Raw genomic sequence first — 18,221 nt, forward strand, 5'->3', positions numbered from 1 at the left:
GTAAAGCAGTTTGGGTGGTTTAGGCATATTAGCAATAAAAAGTCTTCTAATCCATGAATATGGTAATTTTTCCATTTATTTTTGTCTTTTTTTTTTTTGAGAGAGAATTTTTTTAAATATCTATTTTTTTTAGTTTTCCACAGACACAACATCTTTGTTTTGTACGTGGTGCTGAGGATCGAACCCGGGACGCACTCATGCCAGGCGAGTGCGCTACCGCTTGAGCCACATACCCAGCCCCATCTCTTTTCTTTCATTCTTAAACTTGCACATTTCTAAGATCTAATTATACTCCCTTCCCCCCAGTTTTCCATCCGTCTGTCATATCATCCTTTCTGGAAGATTTCTTCAACTTTAGCTCCAACTCTTCACCCAATTTTTTATTTTATTTATTTATTTTTTTTATGCTATGAGAGCTTTATATTCCAAGAGTTCTGCCTGGTTCTCTTATGTTGACTTTTTCCTTAGATTTCATACTTAGTTTTTATTGTTGTTGTTGCTTTTGATAAGACTATCTATTGTTTCATAGACACAATTATTTTTGTCTTTGATTTCTCTTAGAAATGTTGTGTAGTTTTCAGTGTGCAAATGTTTTGCCTCCTTCGTTCATTTATTCCTAAGCAATTTTTCCCTTCTTGGATGCTATTATATGTAGAATTATATTGGCATGAATTCAATCATCCTAAACTTGTTAAATCTTGTTTGGGGCCTTAATGTATTATATATACTAGTTAATATTCCATACGCACTTGAGAAAAATGTGTATTTCTATTGATGTTAGGTAGAATGTTAAGATATTTGCCTTTCATGTTCATTTGGTCTAAACCTTGGTTAAAAGTTTCTGTTTCTTTATTGATCTCTCTAGATATTTAATCCATTACTGAAAGTGGGGTATTTAAGTCCACCACTATGATTGTGTTACAGTCTATTTAGTTCTGTTGGTGTTTGCTGAACATTTTCCTCCCTCTCTAGCTGTGAGTCATCTCCGCTACACTGAATTTTTCTCAAAGGACCCCTGTCACACAAACTATATTAGTTCTGTCAATTAGAAGAATGAATTGAGATGGAAATGAGTGCTTGGGAAGCTCTCTGTAGAGTCAGAACACTGGATGAACGCTCTGCTTTTCTCTTTCCTCCCAAGGGAAACTCATCAGTTGGGACATTCTCGCCCAATGCCGAGCTGTATGGCTTGTGGTAGGGGCTGATGTGGGCTATTTCACATGGCTCTTTGTACCTGTTTTAACGTGACTACTAACCAAAAGGGCTAGTGCTTACTATTTCATCATCTTTGTTTCCAAAGCCATGTTTATTTAATTAAAATGCATGTGTATATCAAGTCTGGCATTTTGCAGGAAGTATAATACCAAATCATGGATGACAATTATATTAGTCATATACCTTTTGGTTTGCCTTTTTGAAATTTAAAAATTTCAAACTAATATTCTGTAAGAATATCTGTCAAAAATAATCATAACTTTGTGAAATTCACTAAAATTTATAATTACTATTGATAAGTAATAATAATAAGCAATGATTTATAGTAAGTACTGCAATAAAATGATCAGGCTATATATTAATTTTTTATGGCTGCTCTAATAAACAAACTCAAGGTTGAAAACAAAACACACTTTCTTATAGTTATGGGTGTCAGAAATTTGAAATCAGTTTCACTGGGCTGAATCCAGGGTGTTGGCAGAGCTTCACTCCCTCTAGAGACTCTTCAGAAGGTTGCATTTTGCAGCTTCAAGAGCTACATTCCCAGCAATCCTTGACTAGTGGCCCCTTCTCCATCTTCAAAGATGTAGGCAACACCTCATTTCAGGAATCACACTGGCTTTTTCTCTGGTCAAATATCTCTCTTCTTCCCTCTCATGACCCTTGTATTGTGAAGGTTCTCCTGGATAATCCAGAAGGATCTCGCCACCTCAAAATCCTGACCTTAATTAAACTCTTTAGTCCACTTTTTCTATATCAGGTCATATACTCAGGTGACAGAGATTAGAATATGGATATCTTTAGGAGCCACTATTCAGATTACCACAAGTTATACACTTTAACTTGCACGTTAATTTCTGCATGTTCAAATATTCTTAGGCATATTTTTTTTCTTCAAACAACCTGAAGATGAAAATTTCTTTTATTCCAAAATCAATTTCAATATTTTAAACCACCAAAATATTTAAATTATAATAAGCCTGACTTAACTTGATTCCTTCTACTTTATCATAAAAATACTCTTTTTTATTAACATGCTACCTATCAACTTAATATAACAAATAACTTCACATTTATATTAGGAAACTTAAACTCTTGTTATTTAGATAAATATACATTTCTGTCAATGACATATCATTGATAATGCATTAATAACCTTCTGATATGAAGCCACTGACAATGTCCATAGAAGAATTAAATAATCCTAAGTGTTTCTTTCCTTTCGCTAATTTTTGTTTTTCAAAGTTATCTTTATGTTATCCTATTCTAAAGCATTTTGCTTACTTTTAAAATGTAAACTTTCAAATTTATCATTGTTTGTATACACAACTATTTTACTAACCAGAAAACAATGTCTGTTCATTGGGGGAAAATGAATGAAAAAATCACAACAAACAACGAAAAACTCCAACTGTTTGCTGTTTATTCTTCCAGTTAAATATAAATTTAATTTTACAAAAGTTATGAGTGTTATAGACTATTTGAAAACTTTCTTTTTAGTAAATATATTTTAAACTATTACATAATTTTTCAACATTTTTAGATTATGGTACATTCTATCCTTTGAAGAGGTATTTTATCAATACCCTACTTTTGATCAGTGGTAAGAAGAATAATGCTCCTCTCAAAGATGTCAAGAGTCTAATCCCCAGAACCTGTGAACATGTCATATTACCTGGAAACAGGGACTTGGGGATGAGAGTAATGATCTCAAGAGGGGAAGGTTATCCTGTATGATCTGGGTGGACCCATATAGTTATTAGGGTTCTCAAAAGTGAGAGAGGTGGAAGGGGCAAGATCAGAATCAGAGATGGAGCTGAAGATGCCACACTGCTGGCTCTGAAGACAGAAAGGGACAATGAGCCAAGAATGCAGGTGGTTTTTGGAAGTTGGAGCAAGCAAGGATATGGATTTTCCCTTAGAGACTCCAGGTGGGACAGAGTCATGCCAACACCATGATTTTAGCCCATCTCAGTAAACCCAGTAAGACTCCTTTCAGACTTCTGACCTCCAGAACTATAAAAATAAATTTTGTGCTGTTAAGCCACTAAATGTGTGGTCATTTGTTTTCCAGGAGCTGTGGGAAACCAGTGCATCAATATTGCAAACAGCATGGCAGTTATGCTTTGCTAGTCTTTGCTCAGAGCCTAAATTGTTTCCCAGAATTAAATTCCTAGAAAAATTAAAGTATGTGTATCAAAATCGTGTCCAGAAAATTTGTTCTAAAGTGAAAATTTATTCATAAAGAGAAAAAGGGCTTCTCTATTTCCTAATACCAGGTATTATAATTTTCTGATGTCATCACTTTAAATGTTTCTTAGTTTTTTAGTGATAATTAACATATATTTATTGGCTATTAATCTATTGTATTGTTATTGGCATTGCTGTTTTATATTTTACCTTTGTTTCACTAGAATATTTTTGTCTTAGTTTTTCATTTATTAAGATTATAAATTCTTGTCATGTACACTACATTTTTATCAGTTTTTATGTAAATTCAATGTTTAACTAACATTTAAAGAGTAAACTTTAAATTTTTATTAGGTCAAATCCATAAATCCTTTGTGATTTCTTATTTTGCGGATATACTTCTTATCCCATAATAAGCAAAACTTTAATTTATATTTTATTCTAACCCCTAAAAATTAGCTTAGTCTTCAATTTAACTTTCAACTTTTAACTTTTTTTTTTTGAGTAAATTATGAGGTAGAGACAAAATTTTATTTGCACTTGTCAGTATGCACATGTTGGGTCTCTTTTTACCAGTGTATTTTGTGTTCAATATAATTTTCTGTGTGTCTTTGTAAATACCACATAGCACAAACTGTTATAGTTTCTTCACTCCATTTGGTTAGCCTGATGAATTACAGAATTCAGTTAAAGGAGTGACTCCACTATTCTCTAATCCATATCTGTTTGGTCTGATGTAGATGACACTTTGCTCTCCTGTCTTCCATATGTCAGTCTTGAGGACAAGGAATTTGTCTGGCTCTGCTATGCCTCTCTGTAGACTAGCACAGTGATTGGAACTAGCTCAGTGAATGAATATGTTAAAAGAATAATCAAACAAAAGATTATCCTGGAAGAGATATCTAGACTTTTGAAATCAGGAGTATCTTAGAACAAAAATGAATTCTAGGTTAACATATATTCACATACTCAATATTCACAACAACTCAATTAGTGAAATGAGGGCTATTACTTAGATAACTGTTCTTAAAAATAAACTAGACTAAGTGAATCACAGATTCTAAGCATCTAAGGACTGAAAATTCATTAACAGCTTTATCTAAACAGCTTCACTGACCAACAAATCATTACATTCCAAGGCAATCCATCCCTATAACTTAGAATCCTAAGCCTGTGTTTTTCTTTTCACCATGAAAAACAAAGTAAGTTTGCTTCTACCTGATAACCTTCAAGATATCACTTAAACAAGATTAGTATGTTCTTTATTTTTCCTAAAATGACTGTATTCTTTCATTTTTGAATGTTAAGAGAGAAATTAGACCTTTAAATTCAAATCCAGCCTGAACCTTGCTCAAATGTTTACCTCTGCTGTAATCTCTATCCTGATGGAATAGTAAAGCAATAGCAGTATTATGGTTAGTGGGCCATATCCAGGAGCAACCAGGTGTTAGGAAGCATGGCAGTGGGCATTACAATTGAAACAGGGCTTCAAGGAATACAGCATTACCATTAATTTAACAATCTTTATCATCATTATCATCACTATCCCCATCACAATAAATAGCTGTATAGTGCTTACTGTGTACCACAAATAGTTGTTTTAAAATATCAACAAATTTTATATTCATCAGAGCCTTAGGAAGTAGGCAACATTAGTTTGTTCCTTTTACTGAAGAGAGACTGAGGTAGAGAGGTTAAGTAACTTGCCCAAGTTAAGATATCTACAATGGCAAAGAGCCAAACTGGATCAAACCCAGAAAGTATGTTGTATCCTTATCTAAATTCTTTACATTTAGATAATTGGTTTTGTTTTTGTTGTTGCTTGTTATGGTTTGGATGTAAGGTGTCACCCCAAAACCAAAAGCTCATGTGTCAGATAATACAAGAAGGTTCACAGGAGAAATGATTGGGTTGTAAGAATCTTAACTTAATCAGTGATTTAATCCTCTGATAGGGATTACTTGCATGGTAACTGAAGTGGTAGGGTGTGGCTGGAAGAAGTGGGAATTGGGGCATGACTTTGGGTACACATTTGTATCTGGCGAGTGGAGTCTCTGCTTTCTGATCAAGATGTGAGCTGCTTCCCTCCACCACACTCTTCTGCCATAAAGTTCAGCCTCACCTGGAGTCCTGAGGAATGGAGCCAGCCTTCTGTAGCCTAAGACTTCTGAAACTATGAGCACTCAAGTATACTTTTCCTCCTCTAAAATTGTTCTGGTCAGATCCTTTTAGTCACAGCAGAGAAAATGCTGACTAAACATTACTTTAACTCAGCATTTTAAAAATTAATTAATCAATTTAGGAACATTCATTTGTGGAATACTAGCCTGGCTAAAATATTGGCTAATGAAATGCATACTATTTGATTATTATTTCAGAAATCAGGAATTCAGTATGGTTTTCTAACCTAAGTGTCGACTATGATTTAAATTATGTTTGAATTTTCAAGACTAATCAATAATCTCTCATTGATACTAATTTTTCTCATATGCAGACATTGTGGTAAGTAAGACTTCAGCAGTCTGGTGTATTTATCAGCACCCTAGATCTGTTCAGGTAGTTTGCGTACTGCTATGGTTTTTGTCAGCCTATAAAACCTCATTTTGTCTTGAAAATCATGGTTATTTTCCCTTCTTATTCTCACTCATTAAGCAACTGGCAACTGTGTCCTATTTTATTAATGTCTAAGCAATGTATAAAAATTATAAGCAAAGTCAGAAATACAGACCCACATGAAGTTAATTGAGAGTGAAATCAATTAATCTATTTTATCCAAACTTACTGCTTGATTTTGCTTTGAAATATTGAAGAATTAATTATCTAGTGAACTCAGGTTTTGATCCATTGAACTGAAATCACAATTATAACATTTTGAAAACAAAATGTCTTCACTCCAGTAATCAATGATATCAGATCCTGGATATTCACTATAGTTTGCCAAAGCCCAAGCACCGTCCATACTAAATAATTTATGGGTGAGTATTAATTGTGAGTAAGATTGATCTTCTCTCAGTTCTCAGGAGAGTTATTCAAGAAGCCAACTCACCCAGAAAAATCAGTGATTTAATCATTTTCATAGCTAATTTTCTAACAAGTGTCTGTATTTCATTGACCTATATGAATCCACTTTCCAAAGTAAAATACTTACCCTCCTTCTCATTCGCTGTCAAGTGACACTAATGGATCACAGCAATAACACCTTCCCCCAAATCTCTCAGGATAAGAAAGTCTAAATGGCAACTTAGAACATTTCTTCTTCATCATAAAAGAAAGTGGCAGAGTAGAGAGCTGTTTCCAGTGTCCAGTGTGCCCAAGTGACTGCGCTGAACACACAGAAGTTGTGGTTGGAGGGTAGGAACACGGATGGGAGCCATAGGTTAAGTTCCACACTTATCATTATGAGTTTAGAGCCAACAAATAACCTAGATTTGAAGAACTAAACTGACAGATTTTTAAAAAAGCTTCTGGGGAACCAAGTAGGTAAGGAGAGATAGAGATATACTAAAACTTACATTAATAGGGCACAAAATCTTTGAGAAATTCATTTCCCCTACCCCTCTCTGAAGGTCTCCACACTTCAAATGTAATATGACAAAGTGATTCAATGGGTAACATCAGCTGGGAATATAAGACCCGGATTTCAGATCACTTTCTACTGGGTGGGCTTATGGTATTTAGCATTAAATATCTGAAAGACAGATTGCATAAGAATGGAGATTATTTGCACACTTATTTATGATAAGTACATTCTGCATGCTGGGCAGGTGATTATGGATCAGAATAATCATATTTCAGCACGCTTGCCCTTGAGATTTCCTCTCAGGAGACAGTGACCATGTAGGGATACTTGTAAGTATCTGAGAAGAGAGAGAGAATGGAGAAGAATGGAGGAAGAAGAAGGATGGGATTATGAAGGAGAGAAAATAGAGAGACTTTGTGGTCATCAAGATAAAGGAGGGATTAATTCTCAGATTATAAGAACCATGGGTGGAAGTCTCAAGTTTGGAAAATTGTATCTTCTAATTTAGCCATCCTGTGAACAGGCTTCTTTTCCTTTCCAAATATAAGATATAGGAGTGCTTACTTTGGTTGAATTAAGCATGAAAACTATGGAGAAAAGTAATAAGAATCTCAGTAAATTACTAAAATTGGCTCTAAGTCCTTTCTTCACACTCTCTTAATTTTCTTTTTCAAATAATTTATTACCAAACAAGAAGCATCTCCTGAAAGCTCATTGCTCATTCTCCACTGCCTTGTATTTTACCTTTTCCTTTTCTCTGATACCTCTATCCTCAGCCCTTCACAGGTTAATCTCTACTTCCTCTGAACCTTTATGCAAATTTTGACCTTATCAATTGGCACTGATCACACTGAGAAGTTTACAGAATGCATCTGCCCTCTGTGTTTTCATGAACTTTTTTTTTTTTTTTTTTTTTGGCAAAGAGAGTCTTAATCCATTTGGCAGCTCCACAGGACCCATAGAAAAAATTCAAGTAATTTGAACAAAGAAAAGAGAGATAATGTTGGCATTAATTTCTCCCAACCAAAACGATATTTTTCCATTCCAAAAATGTGTTACTGGTGGCATTTAATTTCTCATGTAACAGACCAAAGGTAAAAGTACTAAATAAAATCTCTGTCCTCAAATCTCTCTTTTAAACTCACAATTTCAGCGCTTTAGTTGAGTTCAGAAATATATTAAAGTTTGTTGTCTAAATATCAAATATATCTTGATAATTGGTTGCTAATAGATCTATTTAGGCATGCCATTTATTAGGCTTATGATTCCTAACAAACTTCACACTCTATAACCAAATTTAGCACTTTGAATGTAGCCTAAGTATAGAGAATCTGTAGATTTTTAAGGACATCTGTGGTAGCTTAAAATAATGAACAGTGAGAACATATTTTGTCCAGGGTAGGCTGAGATACAACTAAAAAGAAAATGTCAGTTTTATCACATTAAAATAGAGGCATGCAATCATCTTCTTAAAACTTTCTGCAAACTAACTTGCAGTAATACCATGCATTTTCAAATAGTTTAATTATATTCCAAATGACAAATATCATTTATAAGCTTAAGAATTGATTCAGGCATATTTGAGTCTAAATCATTGATAGCCACTGAATTTTGGTTTTTATGTGTATCTTTACATTTAATCTGATGGAAATTGATAAACTGTCTACTGCTACAGGTGTAAAGAATTCAATTTGGCAGGTAATGTTAACTCTCTAAAATGAATTTGCAAAATAAAGTTGTAAGGGAAGATATATAACTTTTAGCTTGCTATTAATATTTCATTGTCATTTGTCAATGTCCATGGTGATTCTCTATCCTTGATACTGCATTTAGGGACTATATTTTTACAGAAGCTTCATTTCTTAACTAATCAATCCTCCTCTTCCCTCTAATCACTATGTGTGGGTTGTAGGGAGTTTCCCTAGTCTCATAATAGTTTTTAAATTTTATTTCATTTTTTTAACCAGTGTTTTCACTTCTAAGATATTTTAGATCCACATAAATATTCTAACTTATCTTTTCCTAAAAATTTTTCTATCCATTCTGTCTGGAAGTATATCTCAAAGTAAAGAATTCCTGCTTTATTTATCCATATGAATTAGTAATTGCATTCTCTTTCATTTTCATGGAAAATTACTCACCTGAATGAACAAAATAATGAATATAATTGATAAAAATATCCTGTTCAGAACAACCTTCTTCTAGATGATAAAGAAACATAGTGATATGATATATTTTTGATAATGTAGTTGGAGAATAGTTGTCTTCTACGTAGAAAATTGTCTAAGTTGACCAAGTCTTGTCTCAGATTAGGGTTTTAGGTTAAAATTAAACCAGGACAATAGCAACTGCCCTACATTAATCAGAGTTTTGACCAACTTCTTTTAGATGGAATTACAGAAATAAAAAGCAAAGCTTCTCTAGCCAACCAGATAACCATAAAGACTTACAAACCTAAATGCATCTTATTCCAGAAAAAAGTGAATATACATTAAGAGTATTTTAATTTATGTAGAATGACAACATAAAGGACATAAAGCACAATACAAACAAACAGTACCAAGTAGTATGTAATAAATGGAATAAATTGCAAGGGTAACAAAAACTGATGGGTCCTGGGACAAATTATGGTGCGATTACAAAAAGAACTTGTAATAAACAAGTTGTTTTCCTTTTTTGTAGTTATGAACTCACTGAATAGATTCAATCAGTAACTCATTTGGAAATAAATTCTTCTGTAATTAATTCGCAAACTCCTGTTTACTATAATATAAAGCAATAAAGGACAGAAATTTGGACAACAACCTTTCACTTTCAGACAATTTAAGTTATCTTTCTAAAAATCTATTATTTCAATAGCATCATGATTTAGTAATACCAGGAGTTTCCATTTTGGAAAAGAAAAGCATAACTGGTATTTTGAGGAAAAAAGCTGCTCAGTTTCTTCTTCTTCTTTTTTTTTTTAAATGGTATCTTTGTCTTTCTTTACATTTCCTTTTTTTTTAATATTTACTTTTTAGTTTTCGGTGGACACAACATCTTTGTTTGTATGTGGTGCTAAGGATCCAACCCAGGCCGCACGCATGCCAGGCAAGCGCGCTACCGCTTGAGCCACATCCCCAGCCCGCTCAGTTTCTTCTTGTGATTTATCCTTTTACAGAAAGCCTGAGAACCTTCCACAATTTTGACATAATTTTCTGTGAGGCAGGAAAAGTAGAGGATACCGTATCTGTGGCTGAATTAGACTGTTTTGAAAAATAAGAGTACCTTGGATTGTTTTTAAAAAAACTTTTCCTGGAATTAGCAGCAGAGCTTAGATGTATATCTTAGTATGTTCTTTATTATCTTTCTGCTGAGCCTTTGCTCAAATTGAAAGAGCAAGAGAAAAGTAAATATTCTACCTAATGGTAATTGAAGTCTAGCTAAAACCTGAGTCAAAGCCTGAGCAAACCTGAATTAATTTTATTTCTGATTCTATGCCAAGAGCCTTGAGCTGATGGAAAGGCCAAGGCTATTCTGAACCACGTACATCTAGTAGTATCTTTTTCATCCATATTATCACTTCCCTAACTCTAGATGCCTATTTATTTAACACACAGCAAATGTAAACAACATACACACTTCATATAAGTACTAGATTGACTCACATGGTAAAAACATCCAGTGTATCTCCAGCAGTTCTCGCCATCTCAAAGTAGGTTTGCAGAATGTTGACAGTCCCGGAAAGTGCTTCATGTCCACAGCCACAGAACAGGGCCACGCCCGCATACAGCAGGATGGTGGCAATCAGAGATGCATACGGAATCCCTCCTAGGCATTTAATACAGCACTCAAAACACCCTGTAGAGATCAACAGGAAATATGTGAAAAATTCATGTTTTGTTCATTTAAGTAAAAAAAAAAAAATCCAACTTTAGCATTTTGGGAAGTTATATTGGCATTGATAGATGCTATCAGGTTAACCATATGAATCAAGTCCTACGATGCCCTGGACAATATAAAGATCAACTCCCTTTTTATAATCCATGTTGCAGAAACAGAAAATGCTTATTACTTATGATGACTCCTTTATGCCCCACATCCACAGAAGCCCTTCTTTTTCAGCTCAAACTTCTTTTGATAATCTTTACCATTCCTGTATGTATATCATTCTATCTTGAGTTTATTGCTCTCAAATTTTATATGCTCACACTTTTTTAAAAAATAATTTTTGTAGCTGTAGATGGATACAATACCTTTATTTTATTTATTTATCTTTAAATGGTGCTTAGGATTGAATCCAGGGCCTCAAATGTACTAGGCAAGTGCTGTACCATGAGCTACAACCCCAGTCCCTACTCATTCTTTTATTTTAATGATAATTAATCTTTTGAACTCTGTGGATATATTTTTCAGTGAGTTGAAACCAGTTAGTGTATTGTAAACTTAAGTTGTTGAATTTTGGCCAGCAAATTTTTAAAATTGAAGACAATAGATGGTATCCAAATTCGATGCGTGTAGTAAGGGAAATGAATTTGAGTTCAGATCATTAATACATATTCTCAGTATAGTGACTCATCCTGCATAATCTGTTTCTATGGTTCATGACTTTAAGAAAATGAGGAAGACACTGGCAGAGCAGAAAAGAGAGAGTAGGCAGGATAGAATCCTGATCTCATCTCTGTGATTTTTAGTAAATTTATTCTTTTGATCTTATCACCTATAAAATGGTGAAAATAAGAATTTTCTTCATATGGTTGAATTAATACATTAAATAGTGCCTAATGTAGGGGAATGACTCAATAGTTGTTATCTGCCATTATTAGACCTATTTGTAACTATTATTAAACTTATTATTATTATTGTGCTGTCATATGGTTGTCAAAAATTTTTTAATCACAGCAGTCCCTTTTCCTTTTTGATGTTCATCACCTACCTCTTTATTGAAAGACAGCATTCAGCATCTAACTTGAGACAACAGAAAACCATGGTTGTTCATGTTCAAAATAAGTGTCAAAATTTTCTAGGTTACTGGATGTGTTCTAAGACATTAATTAAGTACATATGTTTTGCAGTAGGAAATATTGATGAGATACTATGTTCTAGTCACTGTTGATAAAGGAAAATCTAGGTGAGGGGTTTGACAGGGTAGGCATATCTCCACAGATGATCTGTTTTATATATACCCACTTCTAAACCTTTCCCTCCCATACACTTATCCTCATTTTATAGATTTCCTCCAACTTTTTCTCATTCTGAACATTTTTGATTAAATCTCATTTGGAACATTAAAGGCTCCCATCTAACTAATGACTTTTCCTCGTTCAACAGAAATAAACAAAAATGAGATTTAAAAATGGATTAGGATGATTGTACTTAACTCAGTCACAGGAATATCTGCGTGCACTTTTTCTACAAGGCATATATATGGACTATCTCTTATTCAAAATGCTTGGAACTAGAAATGCTTTGGATTAGAGATTTTTTTATTTTGGAATATTTGCATATATCAAAAGCTATATCAGGAAGATAGGACCACATCTAAACATGAGTCATTTATGTTTCATATACACTTTATATATAGCCTGAAAGTAATTTTATACAATATTTTTAGTATGCCAATGTTTTGACTGGGACATATTAGGTGTGGAATTTTCCAATTGTGGCATTATGTCTGGGCTCAAAAACTTTCAGATTTTGGAGCATTTCTGGATTTCAGATTCAGATGTTCACCCTATATTTATGTAGCAATACATGGGCATAAGATAAACTCAAAGTATGTGAAAGTAACTTTATACTCAGAGATTGAGCTAGTCTGGTACTCATTGAACTGGTCTTCTTGAGATCTATAACTCATCTCATATGCCTCAGAGGAAGTAAAAAAAAAAAAATAGAACAATTTGAACACCTCCCCAATTCATAGCTGTTGTTTGTGCAACCAGAATAATTTCCTGAGTATTCCTCCATGGACATATATGTGCACATTCAGACACATAACAATATGAGGAGGTGGAAAAGTTTAGAACAACTAGAAACTTCACAGAGTCGGAAGAAATTTCATTAGTAGGTGGCTGAAATCAGTGTGGCAAGATCACTGGACACAGTTTTGGGTGAAGATTAATAGCGGAAGAAAAATCTCTGGACTATTTGCTTTCTATTTTCTAAATTTCATATCTCACTATTTTAAAATAAAGGAAAAAGAGAAATAAAACTGGTACAAATCCAAAGAAGTGCTCCCTCTAATTTTGGCAAGTACAAGTAATAGTCCCACCATTTCAAATCCCATTCCTCTCTTTGCTATTCTCAAAACATCGTATACAGTGTAGGAGATTTCTACTGCAGACAACCTGAGGTATTAAAGCCAGATGAGCATGTTCAACAAAACACTCAGAATAGAAGTTCCAACACAAAGAAAAACATCTAAACACCAAATGCATAAATAGGAATTACCTTTGCAGACCCCTAGAGCCTAAGGTTTACAACTGGGCCAGGATGAAATCAGAATGAGAATAGCTAAGGGGCAAATAAAATGGCTATCCTACCAATGGTCACCCAAACTGCCCCTGAGGAATGATTACTAATTCAGAGTCATTATGTACTTAGCTCACTTTTCTTTCCACCGTGCCTTAGATGACCTATATTAGCCTCTATGCTAGACTCTAGATCTTCTAGGGGGATCATGAAGTCATCACAATGGAGCATTGATTATATAAGCAGTAGCTTTTCAAGTTTGAAAAGTGTGAGATAAATTGCAATAGTCACGTAGACTCAAATTGACAACCCTGAGTTAATTCTCATTTTCAAATGAGTTTAAGTTCCCCAAATGAAATGGAACCCTTTCTTGTATTCTTATTTAAGTGCTACCATTTAAATCCCTTGGAATGATGTTATCTTTATTGACAAATATGAAACCCTGTGAACAGCCATTACTGTAAGGTTAGGCTACAATATTTCCATTTCCATTTAAGAGCTGATCCTCCTCAACACTTGTATTCAGAGAAGAAACTCTAAGTGTCTCGTGGGGCACATATTTATTGCACTCGTAATGGGCTGCATCCTTATCACCCTCATTCCTCCTATGAGTATGAGTTGAGTTGCCTATTGGATTTAAAAGAAGACTTTCAAAACTCCCATATGGTGAAGCAGCACATCATTTCAGAATTCTCCCAGCTGCCAGAATCCCACGTAGTTGCTGGCAGGGGAGCTTCTTTCCACCCACAGTGAGAAACAGCCTTGGCAGGGCAGCAAAGAAACCATGGCAACCATGCCCCTCGGCCAGGATACACTCCCGACAATCACCCTTCACAGCTGAGCATTCTGTTGCCCCCATCACGGGGTTTCTACTGAACCAAAGTGAAAAAACATTCTATTAAATGAATATTAATGAAGACATAGTAAGTGAGTGTGGTAACTGGAGAAAATAACTTTCTTGTGAAAATCTGTATCAAAACAATACAGATTGCTTTACACCGGAAACATTTTCAATAGCAGATGTTATAAAAACAAGCCTATTAATCTTCAAATAAAGCGGAGATTCAAATATTGGCACAAAATTTGTATATTCTTTATATCCATTTGTATGCAAAGCAGCATCTCTTTTATTGTTTCTGGTCACAGTGCCCCAAATGAAATAACACTATGCTGTCAGCTTTCAAATGAAAGCAAATATTAGAAGAATTCTGAGCCATTTTTTTTCAACATACTCTGAAACATTAGCATTAGCCTGATATTTAGTAAGTTTAAAGATTGACTTGTACATATATAAAAAACTTTCCTCCATTTATTGTCACTAAGCATATAAATTTTAGAAAAATGTCATCTTGTTACACAAATGAATTCATCGATTTTGATTGGTATTCTTATGTCAATTTTTTTATCTGTAAGCTTAAAAGTTTTTATTTGATTATATGAATTATTTTTGAATTTGTGGATTATTTACTATTTATGTGGATAACCATAACAATGTGAAAAATTTTGAGCTTTATTTCTATCTTTTCAAAACCTGTGCCTTCATACTTGTGTTCAGCCTACTCTGTTAGATAAAAATGCAGTGAGAAGTGATGAGAAAAGGCATCAGCTTGTGTTCCTGGTATTAAAGAAAATGCTTGCCCTGTTTTACTCTTAACTTGTTTGTTTATTGTTTGAAGAGGGTCTCTGGTTTTTAATTTTATAACATACTTTTGCATCATTTGGTAAAATGATTTTATTATTTTCCCCCTCTTCCCCTGCCTATGCAACAATTTTTTCTAAGTTAGATTTGCGTTTCTAAAACACAGGAGTTATGCTATATTTATCAATTGCTGAATTTGTCATGCTAACATTTTGTTCATTAATTTTACATTTATGAATGCATTCAACATGTAATTATTGAGTCCTCCCAGGTTCATGAAGCATTATGGTAATAGCTGGAGCTGTAGAAACAAAATCAACAAAAATCCTATAAAGGTAGGAGGCAGATGAAAACACGAGGCTAAAGTAATATATATGAGATTGTGAAAAGTAACAAGAAGAACACCTAAACAGAGAAGGGGGATACGGAAGAGTGAGATAGTGGTATCAGGTTTTGATAAAAAGGTCAGGGAAGGAATAACTGAGATGACATTTGTAAAAAGATCTGAAGGTGATAAAAGAGCCTTCCAAGACTTATGAAACAACAGTAAAATAGTCAAAATTTACATTTTAATAGAAGGCTAAAAATAAAGAAAACCTATGGCAAGGTAGAACAAAATGACAAAGAAGGAAATTGAAGGGAAGAGGTAAACAAATTACATCATCAGAAGACAGAAAGAAATGTCCATAGCTAAACATAATAAAAATAGTGAAAATGAAGATTAGTGAATCATCAAATAATTAACATAAAAACAGATTCCTAGAATTGAACACCACAGTCTCCAGATGGTAGAACTCACCACATTTCCCTCCAGTGAGTCCCCACCTGGAGTCCTGGTGTCTTCTACCTACTGCTGCCCTGCAGCCAAGCCAGCACCTCAGAAGCCCAGTGCCTGAGGCTGGCTACATGGCTTCTGGAGCCTTCCAAGTTAAGAAAGGAAGATGCTAGCAAATGGGGTCAAAGACAAGTGTATTAAAGTCATCTTCGGACAAGAGACTTTAAAAGTTATCAGCTGAGATTGAAGCCAGTTTTTTCAGAGAATTATTTCTGAAATTTGTAATGATTCAGTGTTAGCCTTGGGTTCTTCAAGGGTCTATGGAAATTTCAATGGAGTACAGCCAACATTGGATAAAAATAAAAGAGCAATTAGAATACCTGACCATGCTGCATTTATTATATATGGTCATTCCTTTTTCCTATGCTGTCCTGACAGTGTGGCTAATGGATTGTTATGTCAATGTTCAGGAATGTTTGTTGAGCACCTATTAGTTCTACAGAGTATATACAGAAGTGATGAAAAAAATAGGACTCTGAAACTACTTGAGCCTACATACTATTGAGAGATAAAATCAGAAATATCAAGTACCTTTTCAGAAACTTTTCCAAAAACAACCTACAAAAACATTTAATATTATTGTGGTAAACTGAGAATCCAATTAGAATAGCCAGGATCAATGTATCCCCTGTGTCTCTCAACAAATCAGAATTAGTGACAATGGGCTTAGAGTTTATTATCCAAATAGTTGATCTAAAAGCCCCTTTTATAAAGTATAACATATCAGAAATATGAATAACAATAGTTCAAATTGGTACATATGAATAACACGTTACACTGCAAAGCGTTTAGCAAACACACTTTGTAATATCTTACTTTTTAATTTTTTTTATTTGTTTTAGTTATGCATGGCAGTAGACTGCATTTATGTGCTTTGATATGTCTTCCATAGATGAGGTCTAATTTCTCATTTTTCTGATTGTACATGTTGTAGAATCACATTGGTTATGCAGTCATATATATACATAAAGTAATAATGTCTGTTTCATTCTACTAGTCTTTCTATCCCCATATCTCCTCCCCTCACCTTGCTTCACTTCCCCTTTACCTAATTTAAGGTAACTCTATTCTTCCCTAGTGCCCTCCCTTATTGTGAATTAGCATCCACATATTAGAGAAAACATTTGGCCTTTGGTTTTTTGGGCTTGGTTTATTTCGCTTAGCATGGTATTCTCCAACTCCATCCTTATACCAGCAAATGCCATAATTTCATTCTTTTTTAAAGCTAACTAGTATTCCATTGAATATGTATTCCACATTTTATATAAAGAACTCAAAAAAACTTAACACAAAAAAATAATAACCCAAATAATAAATAGGCTAAGGAACTGAGCAGACACTTCACAGAAGAAGAAATATAATCAATCAACAAATATATTAAAAAATGTTCAACATCTCTAGAAATTAGAGAAATGCAAATCAAAACTGCATTAAGATTTCATCTCACTCCAGTCAGAATGGTAATCATCAACAATAAAGGGAATAATAAATGTTAGTGAGGCTAAGAGGAAAAAGGTATACTCATCCATTGCTGGTAGGACTGCAAATTGGTGCAACTCCTCTGCAAAGCAGTGTGGAGATTCTTCAGAACATTCGGAATGGGACCACCGTTTGACCCATTTTTCCCACTCCTTTGTTTATACCCAAAGGACTTAAAATAAACATACTATAATGACTGCCACTTCAATGTTTAGCAGCTCAATTCACAATATCTAACTCTTTAATAAGATTATAACCCATGTTTTTAAATAATCTGAGAATATAGTACAAATAATGATCAAATAATATTTGATTTTTATTAACATTTTATTAAAAAATTTTATAGACTAAGCAAAGTACATAATCAATATAAACGTTTAAAGAATTCAACACAATGTGCCATTACCAAGACAACAAACTTGAATGAGAGATTTTTCTTGAAATATTTTTGTCATTGCTAAAATGCAATGCTTAAGCCAACCAGTTTCTAATTTTAAAAGGAATATCTTTCAAATGAGAAAGGATTTGCAGAGTATGAAAGCATTTTTTATATGCTCCTGATTTTTTGGCTCCCTATTAAAATCACCAGGAATCATGTCAAAAATAGAGATTCACAATGTACTCTATGAAGAACCCTATCTCTTTTTATCAAGTGCTTCAGTTAATTCTGACATACAGATGAAACAGCATATGGAAACCATACAATAGCACATAAAATTATATTAAATGCCTAAGATGTTTTGAAACTAGTTTATGAACTGGGATATAGACATAATACAGGGATAAAGAGGCATTACTCTAAGAAATTTGAACAAGTTGTTAAATGGAATATACAGCTTACAGCTAATGATGCCACTATGAATTTTCTGAAAACTTAAACTGTTTCAGGAACA

At 33.8% G+C, this 18,221-nt stretch overlaps 1 protein-coding gene across 2 annotated transcripts in view; it reads right to left on the reverse strand.

The window, feature by feature from the left end:
- Positions 1 to 18,221, reverse strand: part of Gpm6a (glycoprotein M6A) — a 311,940-nt gene that overhangs the window by 35,734 nt on the left and 257,985 nt on the right. For both annotated transcript variants that reach the window (XM_076852375.1, XM_076852374.1), the window contains one exon: positions 10,573 to 10,765. In XM_076852375.1, the coding sequence (XP_076708490.1) occupies positions 10,573 to 10,765 (193 nt within the window). The remainder of the gene's footprint in view (positions 1 to 10,572; positions 10,766 to 18,221) is intronic.

The sequence above is a fragment of the Callospermophilus lateralis genome, chromosome 4 (genome assembly GCF_048772815.1).
Source record: "Callospermophilus lateralis isolate mCalLat2 chromosome 4, mCalLat2.hap1, whole genome shotgun sequence".
Taxonomy (NCBI): domain Eukaryota; kingdom Metazoa; phylum Chordata; class Mammalia; order Rodentia; family Sciuridae; genus Callospermophilus; species Callospermophilus lateralis.